Source organism: Thunnus thynnus, chromosome 7 (genome assembly GCF_963924715.1).
Source record: "Thunnus thynnus chromosome 7, fThuThy2.1, whole genome shotgun sequence".
Lineage (NCBI taxonomy): Eukaryota > Metazoa > Chordata > Actinopteri > Scombriformes > Scombridae > Thunnus > Thunnus thynnus.
Genome location: NC_089523.1, coordinates 28,669,091 through 28,684,684, shown reverse-complemented (window position 1 = coordinate 28,684,684; position 15,594 = coordinate 28,669,091). Strand labels below are relative to the sequence as shown.

The window sequence follows — 15,594 nt, the reverse complement described above, 5'->3', positions numbered from 1 at the left end:
ATGGTTGTGTAAGTGTTGCGTATACCACATTCCTTTGTCACTGTCAGGCCTACTTTACAAGGGGTACTATATGTTATGGGCCTTATACAATGTGTAGGAGAGTGGCCATAATTATTTAAAACAAAACACATATTTGTTCATTAAGTTAATAGCCTATGCACATGTGCCACCATTCAACATCTAGCCTAAACATATAAATGTATTATCTATATGTAAAATGACTCGCAAATAAAAAGTCAACAATCATTTGTTTGTCTGTGAAAAAAAAAAAAGATGCAAAGCATGCCCTTCTCGTTGCCTATTTCTCAGGAAGCGTCAATTTAAAGTGTAAACTCAAGCGTCATGCTATCATTCACCTGGGCCAGCTGAGGCAGAAACACCTGGCTCGGGTTACGGTGGTGAGAGAGAGAGAGAGCCAGAGGGGCTGGACTCTGTGCCAAATAACTCAACTCGGTACGCAGATACGACTAAATGTCTGGAGACACAGCAAGAGAGAAACACACAGACTGAGCACAGGCACCACTTCAGGGAAAGAAAAGGAACTGGAACAGGACAGGGGGCTTTCCTCTCGAGTTTGAGGAATAGAAAAGGCTCTCGTCTATTTTTGAGGTAAGGAAGTTTTAATGCGCCCATATCCTGCGCACCTCTCAGGGTGTGAACCGTGTGAGATGAAGATTCCCGATAAAGTACGTTTCAACATTTTTGTCTCTTGTACTGTTAGTCTATCGTTGATTTTGCCATTTTAGACGGTTCACAGCTCCATTCATAGTGTTGAAAACGCCTTTTCCCCTCTTCTGGGTAGTTCTTTCCAGTGTTTTCTGGTTCATTGTGAGGAGCATTGAATGTAAGGAGGAGCTTATTGTTCTCAGACTAATGAAAATCAGATGTTAGCCTACTATTTCTAGTCTGGCATGCCTCGCAGTCTACAACCACAGAAGAAAGCGAAGTGCAACAGCCAGTTTCTGGACATCGATAGACAGATTCGCAGCAATATTCACCAATCACTTTAAACTGGCAGTCATACAATGTACAGCCATCTACAACCTGAAAACCAACCTAATGAAGAGTGACTATCCACAGGGGTCTATGGGAGTTTGTGATTTAATTCAAAATAGTGATTTAAAAGTGATTTTATCTAATTGAATGGCATGTGTGATATTAGGTAGTTGATCATAATATTGTGACCTGTAGAAGCAGAGTAATATATGGTGATTTTAAGTGTTGCCGTGACCATCCTAAAGTCTATCTCAATTACTGGAGTTCTTTACCGTTTCTTGTGACTGCAGAACGGTATTATGTCAGATAATTGTTGAACAGAGGCTTATCTATTAGCAGGGTTGATCACTAAACAATACCTTCAATCAAACTAAGCCTTCCTGTCAGAGCAGGATTTAAATGGCATTTATCCAACTTAAGTGTTCTGCACCCGGTCTAGTAGTTGTGTCAAAACCAGCTGGGCTGCATTGTGTGATACACTTGCTGCAACCTGTTGCCTAACAAACTGTTTATAGCTTCTCAGTAACACTGGCATTTTTTTACATACAGATACACACCTTTGTCACTTCATGGTAAGGGCCTTGTTTGTGTTCTCTTTGCACTTCCACTGAACAAACATTAGATTGAGGATGTAACTTGCCAGAAATGTCTGTTATGTTGTGAAGTACTGAGAGATTCCTGAGTCACATGCTGTGGAAAACAGCAAGGCTCCAGGAGTGAAGAATGTACCTTTAATGTCTGCAGAGAATGACTGTTATCCTCGACAGCTGCATTGTCTAAGACTGTTTTCTTTGGCAGTGACAGTGGCTCTAATGAACAGTGTGTATGTGCGTGCTTGTGCACATGAACGCTCATTTGTGTATCGTAAGTATGTAGAAAGGTGAAGAATTTCAGTGACTAATCAAGTAAGAGGTGATGGTGTAAGCATTATTTACGTACGTTTTAAGTACATTGGGTGGAGTTTTGTATGTGAGAAGTTCATAGTTGTTGAAGTGTGAAAGTAGAGAACATGATTAATCCATGAGGCATTCATAGGTCATAGGTCAGTGTGCAACTCATCACTCATTATAGTCGAATGTAACTGAACATGTAGCTGGAAAAACAAGTCAATACAATGTTTTGCCTCATGGCAGTTTGGTCATAGTTTTATAATCTGTAAACACCTGAAGTGATCTAAACAAAGCAGACACAGCAGATAAAAATCACGAATGCACCAGATGAATGATCTCCTTCCTAGAATGATGTGACACACATCTCCGATGTTTTACATAGTGATTACACAGTGCCTCCTACCTGTATTTACTCAGTTCCCATCACATGCTGATGTGTAAACACTACATTGGATGTTATCATTGGACTTCTGGCATGAAAATACCTTAAAAGGGATGCCAGACCCTGAGTAATAGTCCGGATTTTTCAAATGTGTCACCGCAGCCATGTGAAATTACATCTGGGATCAGCAGGAGTTCTGTTCACACATGCGTAACATATTTCAGTTTCAGTTGTCTGCACGATGACATACTGCCGGGATTTTTTTGATGACTTGCGCTCCGTGAAAAAGAATAACAAAGAGTTTAGTTGTATCAGACTAAGTCTCAGCCAAGTTCCCTGGCAAGAATGAAGAGAGGCAAAGTGGGAAAAAAAAAAATCTAGGGGAATGATATGAAGAAGGAACAGAATTGTGAAACAGGAGAGAGGTGGTGGTGGGGGAATGAATGGATGCCCGGATAGAAATAAGGAGCACAACAGAAACTAGATAATTGGTTAGATACGTAATCGCATCTGTCGGTGAAGGACTTGAAAGGGATGAGAAAGAGGGAGGAACCGCTTGTAGTCATGGTCAGACACACCCTGGCATTCTGCAAAGCTAATGATTATTGTCTTCAATCCTTACTCTCTTGCCTCCGGCTGGATCTCTATACTTTTGTAAGTGCCCACATACAAAGTTCCCAAGCTCCCAAACTTCAATTAAATGAAAGTCCAGTATGCAGAGGTAGTTTTTTTTAAGTACTAACATGTTTCTATCTTGTGTTTTCCTCGACTTTACGACTCGACAGAGTTAATTGTCCTATGTTAAAATGGTGGAAGGAGCTGACGTTGTAATATAAGTGCCGGGAAGGAACTGGAAAGAAAATGAATATGAATATGTTTTTCCAAAACTCTCTGGAGGAAGCAACCAAAGTGCAGCAGCAGGTCAGCAAGCCTGGAACAGAAGACGGCACCGCTGCAGTGGCCGCAGCTTTCGGTCCATTTGAACTTGTCATTTTTGTGTCAATATTTAAAGATGTGTGTGTGTAGCTTTTATATTTATAGACTCTACTGTTTGTGCGCTTTAAGGTGTTACAGTTTCCTCACTTGTGTTCTATGTGAAGAAAGTCACAGTAAAGGCTTTTCTACATGCTATTACTCCTTAAACCTTCCTTTTAACAAGTAGGTGAAATAGTCCTACACTGGTTACGTCAGACTATTTGTAATAGTAATAAAATATCCTGATAAGAAAAGCAAACAAGGACAAGGTGCTAATGGCCGACACGTGCTGTCAAGATAAAAATAAATCGTGGAAAATCTATTTGCACAAAACCACCGAACAACAACAAAAAGTGCAAAGACACAAGGAAAGGAAATAAGTCAGTAGTCCTGGTTCAGTGTATTAACCTGTGGATTTAGCTCTCAAAATGCATTATAAGTTGACAACAACACTGATGAAAAATAACACTGTGCCTCATAATCAAATACAAAAATATTCACTGATTAAATCTAAAATAAAATATGGTTTTGATAGTTCAGACACTAAACAATAACCGACAGTAAAAGTTGTCACAGAACCAGTTTAGAGAAAACAAAGGAAGAGCCATTCAACATTCAGAAAAGTTTGCCAGGGAGGGAAGGGGTGGGGTCAATGAATTACTGGGCAGGAAGTGAAGAGTTCAACCCGTGAGTGAGTGATCGACCTGACCCCTGTGACTCAGTGAGAGTGTCATTTCTTTTTGTGTGAGCTGCCCTTGACACTAAGATAAGCGTCCCAGACTGTGTAAACGCCTCACTGGGTGGAGTGGTGAGGAATGTGAGCATGCGACCTGTCCGGACCGAGACGTTAAGAGTCAGCGCGACAGCACAGCGTGTGAAGAACAGTTATTATCTGACTGTGGTGAACACTTCAATTGAATAGTCTTATATAACATGTTTTCAGGGATGTCAGGGACTTACCCAGTGTCTGAGAAGGATGTGTGTTATCAGTTGTGGGTTAAGGTTGGTCTAGTTTTATAGACTCAGGGAGACTTTTATGCACGAACACACAAAGAAATACAAAAAGTAACTGCCTCCTTTCTCTTTATGCCTCAATTAACTCAAAGAAGCTTTAAGAAAACAAACCAGATTTTTCGGAAATGTTAAATTAATCAGTTTCATCTGTGTCTCTCACATACTGATACAAATCTTGCTTTCTATTTCTACATGTATCTAAACAAGATACAACTTAAAAAGACAGCTTTGGTGTTACTGGAAGGTGTATTTTTAACCTCCAACAAGCGAAGGTTGCTCTAAAAAATGTAGGATGTTACTAAAAGAAGAACATGTAGGCATGTTAAGGGACATGCTTTGTCTACATGTAATGTACTGAACACAACATACTGATGATATATTACAGTTTAAGAGTAGCTGTGGTTTTGTTTTGAAGTGGGAAATGTACCATAATAGCTCTCAGAAATGTTGTGCGGTCACACAGCAGGCCGCGCTGTTGAATCATCAGTGACAGTGGATTCTGTGTGTTTTCGGCAGGCCGGGAGAGTGACCTCACTTTCTGTCTTTCTCTGGGACTACACCACCGTGACCATTGTTAGTTAAACTAGGGCAGGACTGTAAATGAGGGCTAGATGGCTCAAAACATTTGGAGAAAACGTATGATTTAACTGCAATTAGAGATATATTTGAGCTTCTTACTGGTTTTAACAGACGACATCACATCAACCCAATCCTGGCTTCTCTCCATTGGCTCCCTGTTTGTTTTAGAATTGATTTTAAGGTTTTACTGATCACTTTTAAAGCACGTCTGTGTCTGGCTCCAAGCTACGCAATGGAAATGCTGGCCCCATATGAGTCAGCCTGAAGCTTTGGATCCTGAGGTGGGGCCTTACTGGATGTTCAAAAGTCGAGACTGATATCCAAAGGTGATTGTGCCTCCGTCATCAGGGCTTATGAAAGAACCGTCTGAGGAGATAAGGATCGCAGAATCAATAACTTCTTTTGAATCGCTTCTTGAAACTCATTACTACAGACTTGCTTTTATGTGATGTCATCTCTTTATCGTCTTTTAATCTTTTTTTATCATCTCTTGATTGTTTTTCATTGTCCGCTACTGTCTTCTTTATGTCGGACTTGTTGCTTTCTGTGTCACGTGTCTTTGCTTTTGTATCGTACTGCCTTTGATTTGTCTGTCAAAGCACTTTGTAAACTCTGATTTTAAAGGTGCTATATAAATAAAGTTATTATTATTATATTTTATTGGCTCCAACATGCACATAATATGTATAATTTAATGGAAAGAACTTGTTAGGTTTAGACTAACATGGGACTTGACTTATCCAGATGTGCCTGAAGGCCACATCAGGACTTACTGTTCCCTTTAAGAATGTCATAAACTCAACATTAAGGCTTTATGATAGTTTACTAATAATTTGTGAAGGTATATACTATATAGTTCACAAAGAAGATGCCTTGAAGTTGTTTGCTTTTCTTTTTTCTTTTAGTATGTCTCTTATAAGGAATAATCACAAATTAATCCAATATATATTTCCACCCTCAAATATAATTATCACCCCCGAATTGAAGATCGCAATTTATCTGCACAGTTTGCAATATCTGAAGAAAGTAAACTATAAGTCTTTAATTCCAGCTAATTATTTTCCGTGTAGTTATTTCAAGTTGTCATTAGACATGCAGGGATCCTTTGGTATTAATTTGTTTTATGAAAAGCTTTTTGCACCTAGTTTGCTCTAATTGACAAGTTGGCATACACAGCTGTCAGGAGCATTAGTATAATCAGACATCCACTTGATGAGCTGTGTACTGCACCTATCTGTCTGTCTGAAACTGGCTTTCAAACAGACCAGTCATGTTAAGCTGGAACACCTGGCATCATAGATAATCGGGTTGAGTCAGCAAGCCGAACAGACAAACGTAACTCTCTAAAGGGGCCTCAAAGGGGTGTGATGACATTTAGCAGTGTGATCTGTCGCAGACTTTCTATCAAGCATACTTGCAAGTTGTTTGTTTTTTTTCTTTTTGGAATATGAGGAAATATCTTTCCTGTTTAGACATGATGGGTGTTCAGGTTATGTGACCTGAAAATGTTGGCTCTTTGTCAGAAAGGCCTGATCGAACGATAGACCTGTCAGCCTGTAGCAGGAGAGAAAGGTTATGGATAAATACTACTGAGTGTTTTCAGTTTGAAGACACAGTTTATTGCATCAAACTTAGAGTCAAATGGAATGAGAGGAACCCAGAGGGCAGAGAGCAGAGCGTGTTCGTGCAAATTTTAGAGCTGTTTGCTGTGAGTCGATGGTGCCAAACTTTTCTCCTAACGGCTGTGCTTTGTGTTTGTGTCCTTTTCCCAGGAGCCGAACGCCGCTACCTCACAGCCATGAGTTCTCAGACGGGCTTTAGCAGCAGCATGCTGTGTGAGTTTCAACAAATCCTTAATTTGTCTTTTTGGCTTTGTTTTGTCTTTGTGCACATGGGAGTAAGATCCTGTTCTGATTGTCTGTGGTGCTTATGTGGTTTATTTATTCAGTCCAGTCCATAAATGATGACCTGAATGCATCACTGGCTACAGCGGATGAGCTATCCAAAGAGTTCAACTCCTTGCTAAACCAGGTTTCCTCCAACAACAATAACACCAACACTACGTCTCAGGTATACACACACACACACACACACACACGCACAAACACACACATACACACACATACACACACACACACACACAGGCACTACCTCCAGTTTGGCTCTTAGTTTGCAGCAATATGAAACAGTTATGTTTTATATACAGTAGTGTTTGAATGTGTGTAAGAGTGTGTAAGAAATTACGCTGTGCAGTAATTTTTCCAGGCAACGACACAAAGGTTGACTCACGTTCCAGAAGAGGCTCCCAAACGCATTAGATTGTTGATTTCCAAATGAGTGGATATTAGGTGTTATTTTTGGCAGTAAAAAAATATTTTTTTTGGCCTTGTGGTGGTTCTCGTTCTCACCAGACTGTACGATTACAGTGGAAACACTGCCTACACGTATTAAATCATTATTTTGTTGTATTCAGTAGCACCATATTCCATGAGTTGAAGCCATCAGCTTGCTGTCAAAGACCCATCAGTACAATAGTTGTTGAATTCTGACAAAATAATAATTGTTTCATCCATGTAATGACCCATTGCGCAAAGTTCACTATACTGACTATACTTTATAACATTTCCCCACAGACCAGCTCTACAGTCTCCAGAGAGCAGCCTCAGTCCACCGGGCTGTCAGGCACCTCCATCACTACGAAGGAGACGAGTGGCAGCAGTAATGGCAGCTCTAGGTCCAACCCTCTCCCCCTCAGCTCAACAACTTTCCGTCCCATGGACTCCGTTACATCCAGCAATAAAAATGCACCATTGCCCCCTGTCTTCTCCACCAGCCCGCTCTCATCCCCCAAGATCCAAAGGGCGACACGCTCTCCACCTTCTCGATCTGGATCTGAAAGCAGCTCGTACAGCCAGCAGAGCCCCAAACAGTCCCCTCATACCCCAAGGCGAAATTCACCCCAACATTACAACAGGAGCCCACGAGGCTCAATCACTTATATTGATAGAAGCCCCTCTTCGAGCCCCACAGTTGCTTCTTTTGACCAGTCATCTCGGTCTTCTTTGCTCCACTCATCCACCAACCTGCTGAGCCCGTATGACAACAGCCAGATGGGCCGCAGGTCACCTCGGCCGGACAGAACCCCCTCTCCTTTGTCTTTTAATCACCCAATGTCCAACACACTTCCCCGAAATTTTGGCGGTTTCAGGCAACCCGGTAAGTGGCTGCAGTTATCTTACTACAAGTTAGTTAACTGAAGGTTTTGGGCCAATTAAATCCAACAGAAATAATTTAATTATCATGGGATTCAATTGACTGTAATCCTATGGCAGTCATTTTGAGTTAACATCATGTGTAAGGCAGGAATCTCCCTGAAAGATTGTCATACTGTTCATAAGAAATGTTACCTCATGATGTAATGAAGGCCTTTGTGTTGAAATATTCACAAGCCGGCATCATTATTGTACTGCTCACTGCGTAAACAACTTTCAACATGATGAAATTTTTCATTTCAATTACCTAATCTGAACAGAGCTTCGGTGTAATGCCACAAAGGGACAACTGTTCATATTCAGTATCTATCTTTTTCAGTATCTCTCTAATTTGGTAATGAATCAGATTTTTGCGAAACATGGTATACATATGGCATGCCAATCATAGTTCATGAATAATCCTTTTGTCATATTAATGAACCCTTAACAGTTGGTATTCATTAGATGTGGGCGTGAAGCTCTAGAAACTGACATTTGGTAAAATTGAACTTTGGCAAAAACAAAAAAAAAACATTACCAACGGGCTTCATAGAAATATAGTTATCCTGGTAATTTGTAACAAAAGAGGAAAATTACCCCCACTTTTTAAACTTTTAAACTAAAAGAGCTATGAAAATAGACTGAAACTTATCTCTCTCTTCAGATGAGGGTATGCAGCGGCAAAAGAGCCCTGGGAAGTGGAATGAGACAGATCTAGACGTGTCCTATGAGAGGAAGCCTCACCACACTTATGACAGTCAGTTGATTTCTACTACTTTCTGTGCTGCATTTCAACTCTTATTTTTTATGTGAAGTTACGACTTTACTCTAAGACAAACAATTTAGATGTGAACTCTAGCCCCAACGACGCACTCTCTGCCTGTACTGCATGTGATCTATGTATTTTGACTTCACACTTTGCTATTGCAGAGACAGAGTGGCTGCGGCCGTCTGTGCCAAACAGCAACTGGAGAGAATCCAACCTCGATGGCCCTCCTCCGACCCCAAACCCGAAAAAGGTGCGTAGTGTTGACACATTCAAATAGGTACAGCACGAGGTTTGTTTGAATGGCTTTTTTGTGTCCCAGAAGACGTTTTCTTTGACACAGTCAATCCACTTCCACAGTACTCTATCTAAAATGTTAAGCCATTCCCTGAATTCCATTCACTGGATTTCTTAAGAGGCACCAGATATTCATCAAATGGGAGTCTGGCATGGTTCACAGATAAGAACAGGGTGAAGTGGCTAAGCGTGTGCGCTTGATGTGAAGAGTCAATACTTTTAGAGACGGCACTCCTTACACTGGCTGCTTGAACTGAAAAACATTTATTTTATAGCTACATTAAGTCTATTTTTGGCATCTGAAGAACAGAAAAACACTTAAAATGCTAAAAGCCACGTGAGAAACAGCCAACACCATATTGCAGGCTTGTTAAGTTGTAATGGTTAATGTGCCAGGAAGTCTATTATTTACCTTCCTGTTGGCTCTATTTATAACTATTATTCTATTTTTCCATTTGGTGCTTGTTGGGTAATGTACAGTGGGCATTTCTTGCAGGTAGTTGACAAGTGGTTGCCTAATGGTTGATAAAAGTGGTGAGTTTGAACCCTACAATAAATTTGCCAGATGTTAAGTCAAAACAATGAGCTAAAGGAGACTTAACAGCTCCGTAAAGCTTCAGAGTTAGGTGAAAATTCTCTGTGATTTCAGTATCATGATAGATCCTTCTAGAGTACACAGTCATCTGATTTAGTGGTTTGGGATTAGCATTAATTTATTCTTCTTTTTTTTTCCTTTCCAGGATCCTCGCTCTCAATCTCTCCAGTACTCCCAGGGTTCTCTCCCCCGTAACACACGAATATCAGTTCCTCCAGATGTTTCATCCCCTTACCACCCCCAGCCCATCCTTTCTCGTATTTCTATTCCTCCCACATCTACTCAGTCCCGCCAACGTAGGCCCATCCCTCTCTCCGTCATCATGCGTCTCCAAAACCCCCACTGGGGAGCCATGGCGACCCGCCACCCCAGAGTCCTGGGAGCAGAAGGAGACATGGCACCTTACCAACCTGCTATGTCCGTCCCAAGAGAATTCTTCCACCAACCTGTATTCCAGCCTCAGCAACCCCCACCTGAGCTGAGACAACCAGCTATATACAGTGACGGTAAAACATATTTAACGTTAACTTAAGATGAATGTTCACAAGATCTTTGTTCAGCTAACTTTGCCTCACAAATGTGGTTTGGTTTTCATCTTGGCAGTGCTGAACCCAGGGGATATTGATGCAGAGTTAGAACGGCTGGACTTTGTTCATCACATCCCTGTGATTTCGGAGAATCCCAGCATGCCACAGGGCGTAAGGGAGGTTGAGCAGGGCGTGCTGCCAGCTCCCCGGCCACTCAGCCCCACCAGGCTGCAGCCAGTGGTGGCGCCCGAGGCCCAGAGCCAGGAGATCCCTAACCTGGAGGAGCTGCTCCGCATCAGAGCGGAAATCCCCCGCGCCCTGAAAAGACGGGGATCTGTGGACCAGTCGCGGCCCCTGAAGAAGGCCTCCCATTACCAACCAAACCAGTACAAAAATCTCATCAACAAGCTTTTTCACAGGAAGGACCACCGCCAGAAAGGGGAGCAAGGTAGCGAGACGAGCAGCTCTTCAGACGGAGAGGACACCCCCGCACTTCCTCCTCCTTTTCCTCCACCTCACACATCCTCAACGGTTCCCCACGACTACAGAGTAAGAAATGGGTTCGCAGTAACTGATGATGTAATAATCTCTGGATTAAGCAGAAATATGTTATGCTGTTAAAAAAAACTCAATCCTCTAAATTGGTTGAAAATGTAAAACAGCCAGTTGATGCAATATGTTGCTGTATAACACAAAATTATCATTAAAAATACAAGAAAACAATTGAAATGCCTTTATTGTCATGGCATGGCCATATAGACTTTTAAAACAAAACACAAACAAAATGTTTTATTATGCTTCCTTTGCACTGTAAAGGGACATTTATATGTTACTTCATTATCTGGCGACTGTTACCATTGAAAGCAATTCATATTACATTTTGTTTTTAAATCTTGTTTGTCCCTCCAGAGCTACCATTCCATTCTGCGGCGGTCCAATCGGGAGTTCAAAGGTACTGGGAGACGAGCTCGGCTCAGCCCGCTTGTCCTGCTGCTGGACGGAGCGTTGGTCGGAGAACTTGAGACAGTGCAGAGGGCCGTTCAGGAGGTGCGTGTGTACATGCATACACAAATATACCTTATCTACTGTCACTACTACTCTGCTCTTACTACAACTCCCAGTAAAAGTACAATAAAAAAATTAAAGACAAATGTTTATATTGCTTAATAAACATGAAGCTTCAATTCAATAAGGAAAGCAAAATCATAAAGCATGTAGACAAAAAATAAAACATAATCTATTTAGGTTAATTGAACAGAATAATATTAGTTTACATATTAAAATGAAGGCACTTTGCATAAAAATGTCTACAAATGTCTACATTGCAGTTGTCATTATTGTTACATTGTTTGCTATATTTACCGTCATTATTTATTCCACATCTTCCAAAAATAATTTCAGGTCTTTTTAGCTTTCATCAGCTGCCTCCATAAAAACATGTGATAAAGTTTAAAAACTCGTTCAAACCGGTCTGAGCCGAGGCAGTAAAGTGAAGCGCCAAAGTCGATGCTCCAGTTCTGGATTTGGACTTTTAAGAGGTGCTGAAAACGATGTTATATTTAACTTCATTTTTCTCAGGGAAGGATTGCTGAGCATGCATTTCCCTCGTTTGGCACGTCTCTGCTTCTTCTTTATACAGAAACTGATTTTGCCTGGAAGTTGCTCAGTAGTTCAGCTTCTATTTCCATTTTAGCAGCTGGAGGGGTTAAGTGCAAGGTGATGCTGACAGTAGTTTCTGAAGGCGGATAAAGTGCATAAAGCCATTTACAGTTCTCCACTGGACATCACATGTTCTTGATATGTAACTGTAAGAATATCTGATGTTTATTTTAATGTGATTAATTACAGTTTAGCTGATAAATCCGCTGTTTGTTGTATACGTGTGTTCTTTAGATGAACGACCCCAGCCAACCCAATGATGAAGGCATCACTGCCCTTCACAATGCCATCTGCGGCGGCCATTACAATGTGGTGGATTTCCTGGTTCGCATCGGAGCCAATGTTAGTGCGCCAGACAGCCATGGATGGTAAATATTTACTCATTATTTTCTACCTAATATGACTTTGGCCTCCTGGCACGAGTTTTGTGTCACACAGTACATAAAAGATAAAAGGTGGCGTGTTTTTTGCACGTGGCACTGAGGATATCGTAACACGCCCTGGATATTTTCAGAACGATAATGTTGTAACCTGTAGATGTATTTATTTACTGGTGATTCTGCCACCTGCAGGACTCCACTGCATTGTGCAGCCTCTTGTAACGACCGTCCTCTGTGTGAGTTTCTGGTGAGAAACGGAGCTGCTGTCATGGCCGTGACAGAGAGTGACAGCGCTACCGCCGCCCAGAAGTGTGATCCTTATGCTGTTGGGTTTGAGGAATGTGAGAACTTTCTGAGAGGTGAGGCTGATTACACACACAAACACACACACACCCTAAATGCTATAAGTTGCCACATACACTGTGTGCACTGACCTTTGCACTCTTTATCACTGATTAGATGTGACGGGTTTAAGCTTAGACTCCCATCATAAAACTCCAAATATCCGTCGTAAAATGTAAAACTATCATACAATATACTAGAAAACGTACATTTATGGCCCTTAGCGAATTTTCTCATTCAAGGCAACTTAAAAGTGAAGCCAAGCTGCAGTATAGGTCATAAGTCCCGCCCCCTCCATGTTAGAGGACATGAGCCAAACTAAAAAACTAAGTTGTTCTTATCACACTGATGTTTATCCAAGTGCTCATTTTTCTGATAAGTTTGTTTTTAATTAAAACCTCCGTCAGGCAGCGGGATAATGGCCCGTGGGGAATCACCCCCTCAGCCATCCCGCCGCCTGACGGAGGTTTTAGAGTGGCTGTCACAGCAATCATTACATCACACTCCCTTTTTATATCGTCAAATAACTAATTAAAAACAAACTTATGTGCACGATTCTACTGCACAGACTCTGGCTCACACAAGGAAGATGGCAGCTCCCGGAAAGGAGATATTTTGGCTTCACTTTTGCATAGCGCTAGGAAGTGGAGTCACATCGTCCATATTTATATACAGTCAATGAAGGGAACAGATAGGGGTCCAGTGTCTTCAAAGGCTTTAGAAATACATGGTATTTTTGTGCTTTTAGCCAAATCCACATTCTTGGCAGGATAGAAAAGTTTTTGAAACATTGTTCAGAGCACATGCCACTAACAGTTTCTAAGGCAATTAGTAGGAGAAACTCTGGGAAACAGGAGGCTTTTATATGAGAAAATAAAGTAAATGAACAGCTCAAGGAGAAAAATGGTTTTAAAAAAAAGCAATAGACAAGCACATATCTGATATTTAAACAAAAGCTGATATTGTAACTTGTAACCTTTTGGACAGCAGACACTAGTCTCTCTGATCACTAGTCTAAACTACCACTTTCTGGTACAGTAAATGTTACTCACATATATATATATCCTGTTTTTTGTGATGTCAGGTGTGGAGGAGGCCATGGGGTTGGAGAACAGCGGGGTGCTGTATGCTCTGTGGAACTACCCGGCTCAGGCAGCCGATGAGCTGAGCTTCAAAGAGGGAGACATGGTCACCATCCTGCAGAAACCTGAAGGCTCGGACTGGTGGTGGGCATCGCTCTGCGGCAGGGAGGGATTTGTTCCAAACAACTACTTTGGGGTAAGGAACCAATTTCCCAACAACTCAAGCATTCGCCTCCTGATTTTCATACCAAAATACAAAAAATATCAATATCAATGTTTGTTTTTTTTTCAGCTTTTTCCAAAGGTTCGACCAAAATCTCTCTGCTAAGTGGTGTCTTCACGATCAATCTCGGTCAAACTGAGGACTGTCTCAAAAACTGCATTTACACTGTTGAGAGGAATACGTCTGCGCGGTTATGAAAAGATTATGTCTTGCTGCAGGGCAGGAGAAATGTTTGATCAGTCAGTGAAGGAGAGTTGAAGGAGAAGGCTCGGTATTCATTTTGGCCTTACTGACAATAATCTCTTTAGAGGACATTACTTGTAGTGGCTTTCCTGTAAAAAAAACAATGTCTAGTAAAGCTACATCTGTGCTAAACTTTTCTGTCAGACTATGTTTATCAAAGGGTTACAAAAGGGACATATTTCCTGTTGTTTAGCTCAGTTATGTTCCAGTCAGACATTTCTGACTCATCGGGTGCTTTAGTAATCTGAATGCATGAATGGTGGCTGTCGGTTGTTCAGTCCACTCGTCAACAAGGTCAACTTAGCTGTATGCTGCCGACAAACATGATCCATGATCACTCAGTTTAGATAAGGGCTGCTTTAATCAGGGTAAAATCAAGCTTCTCAAATCCTGGAACAGAGTTGTCTGCTGCTACATCAAAGAAGCATCACAAACTCTTAAGTAAAAGAGAGTGTTCAGGAGTTGATATGGAACTTTTTTTTCTTATGTAAGATGTACATATTGCAGTTTTTTTCAAATAGTTTCTTGGATATTAGTGTTATTCTTCCTCTTATAGCTAGTATAGCCATAGTTTTCATAACTACTGGAACTATTGTGTGGTTGATGGGTCCTAATCATGACCCCTGACTTTACTAGCCAAATATTATTTTTGAATTTTAAGAGTTACATTTAATATTTTGCTACCGATGTGGTTGTAGACTTTACATAGTATTTTTTTCAATCAGCCGCAGCAAAAATTCACCCATATTTGGTTGGTTTCCACTTGTATGCACAATGTAGGTCGTCTGTTGTGCTGTCTAGATAAATTAATCTTTTTTTTTTTAAAAGAACATATGAACATATGTTTTCTATGACAATGACACAAGTGTTTTTTGTGGATGTGCCGGCACCTTATATGATAGCTCACTGCCATCGTGTGTAAGTGAGTGTGTGTGTGTGTGTGTGTGAATGGGTGAATAAAAGGCTCAGTGTAAAGTGCTTTGGGTAGAAGCTCTATATAAATGTAGTCTGTTACCATTTGCCAAAAGCATTTCTTGTCTGATGTTTATGTTTTTTTAGTTTTCAGTGTAAGTTGTTTACTAGAGACTGCTGTACACTTGACCTGTAACCCTTCCAAAGGGACACACGGAGACCAAATGTTTTAATATTCAATAAACACATGAGTCACATGTCTTTGGGTTTCCGTCGTTATTGTTTGTCTTTGTGGCTTTAAATAGAGCTGTGAAATGTCCTTTACTGACCAGCAGATGACACTGTATGATTAAGTATGACTACAGCACCGGTGTTGAATTTACATTTGTCAACAGCACCAGCAAATATAAACTAATATATAGTAAAACACCATCTTATCAAGACCATTTTCTGCACTGTTAGTCCTCTATGTTCTGCGTTC

The 15,594-nt window shown here is 41.0% G+C and overlaps 1 protein-coding gene across 1 annotated transcript; it reads left to right on the top strand.

Moving 5' to 3' along the window:
- The first annotated feature begins 354 nt into the window (after positions 1-354).
- On the top strand, positions 355-15,374 carry ppp1r13l (protein phosphatase 1, regulatory subunit 13 like). Its single transcript, XM_067595334.1, has 13 exons — positions 355-609; positions 6,609-6,671; positions 6,785-6,906; positions 7,470-8,052; positions 8,752-8,844; positions 9,018-9,106; positions 9,891-10,251; positions 10,349-10,821; positions 11,182-11,319; positions 12,166-12,299; positions 12,504-12,670; positions 13,738-13,931; positions 14,028-15,374. Exons 2-13 carry the CDS (start codon positions 6,635-6,637, stop codon positions 14,061-14,063), a joined length of 2,427 nt encoding a protein of 808 aa, XP_067451435.1. The 5' UTR covers positions 355-609; positions 6,609-6,634; the 3' UTR covers positions 14,064-15,374.
- Positions 15,375-15,594: the final 220 nt, after the last annotated feature.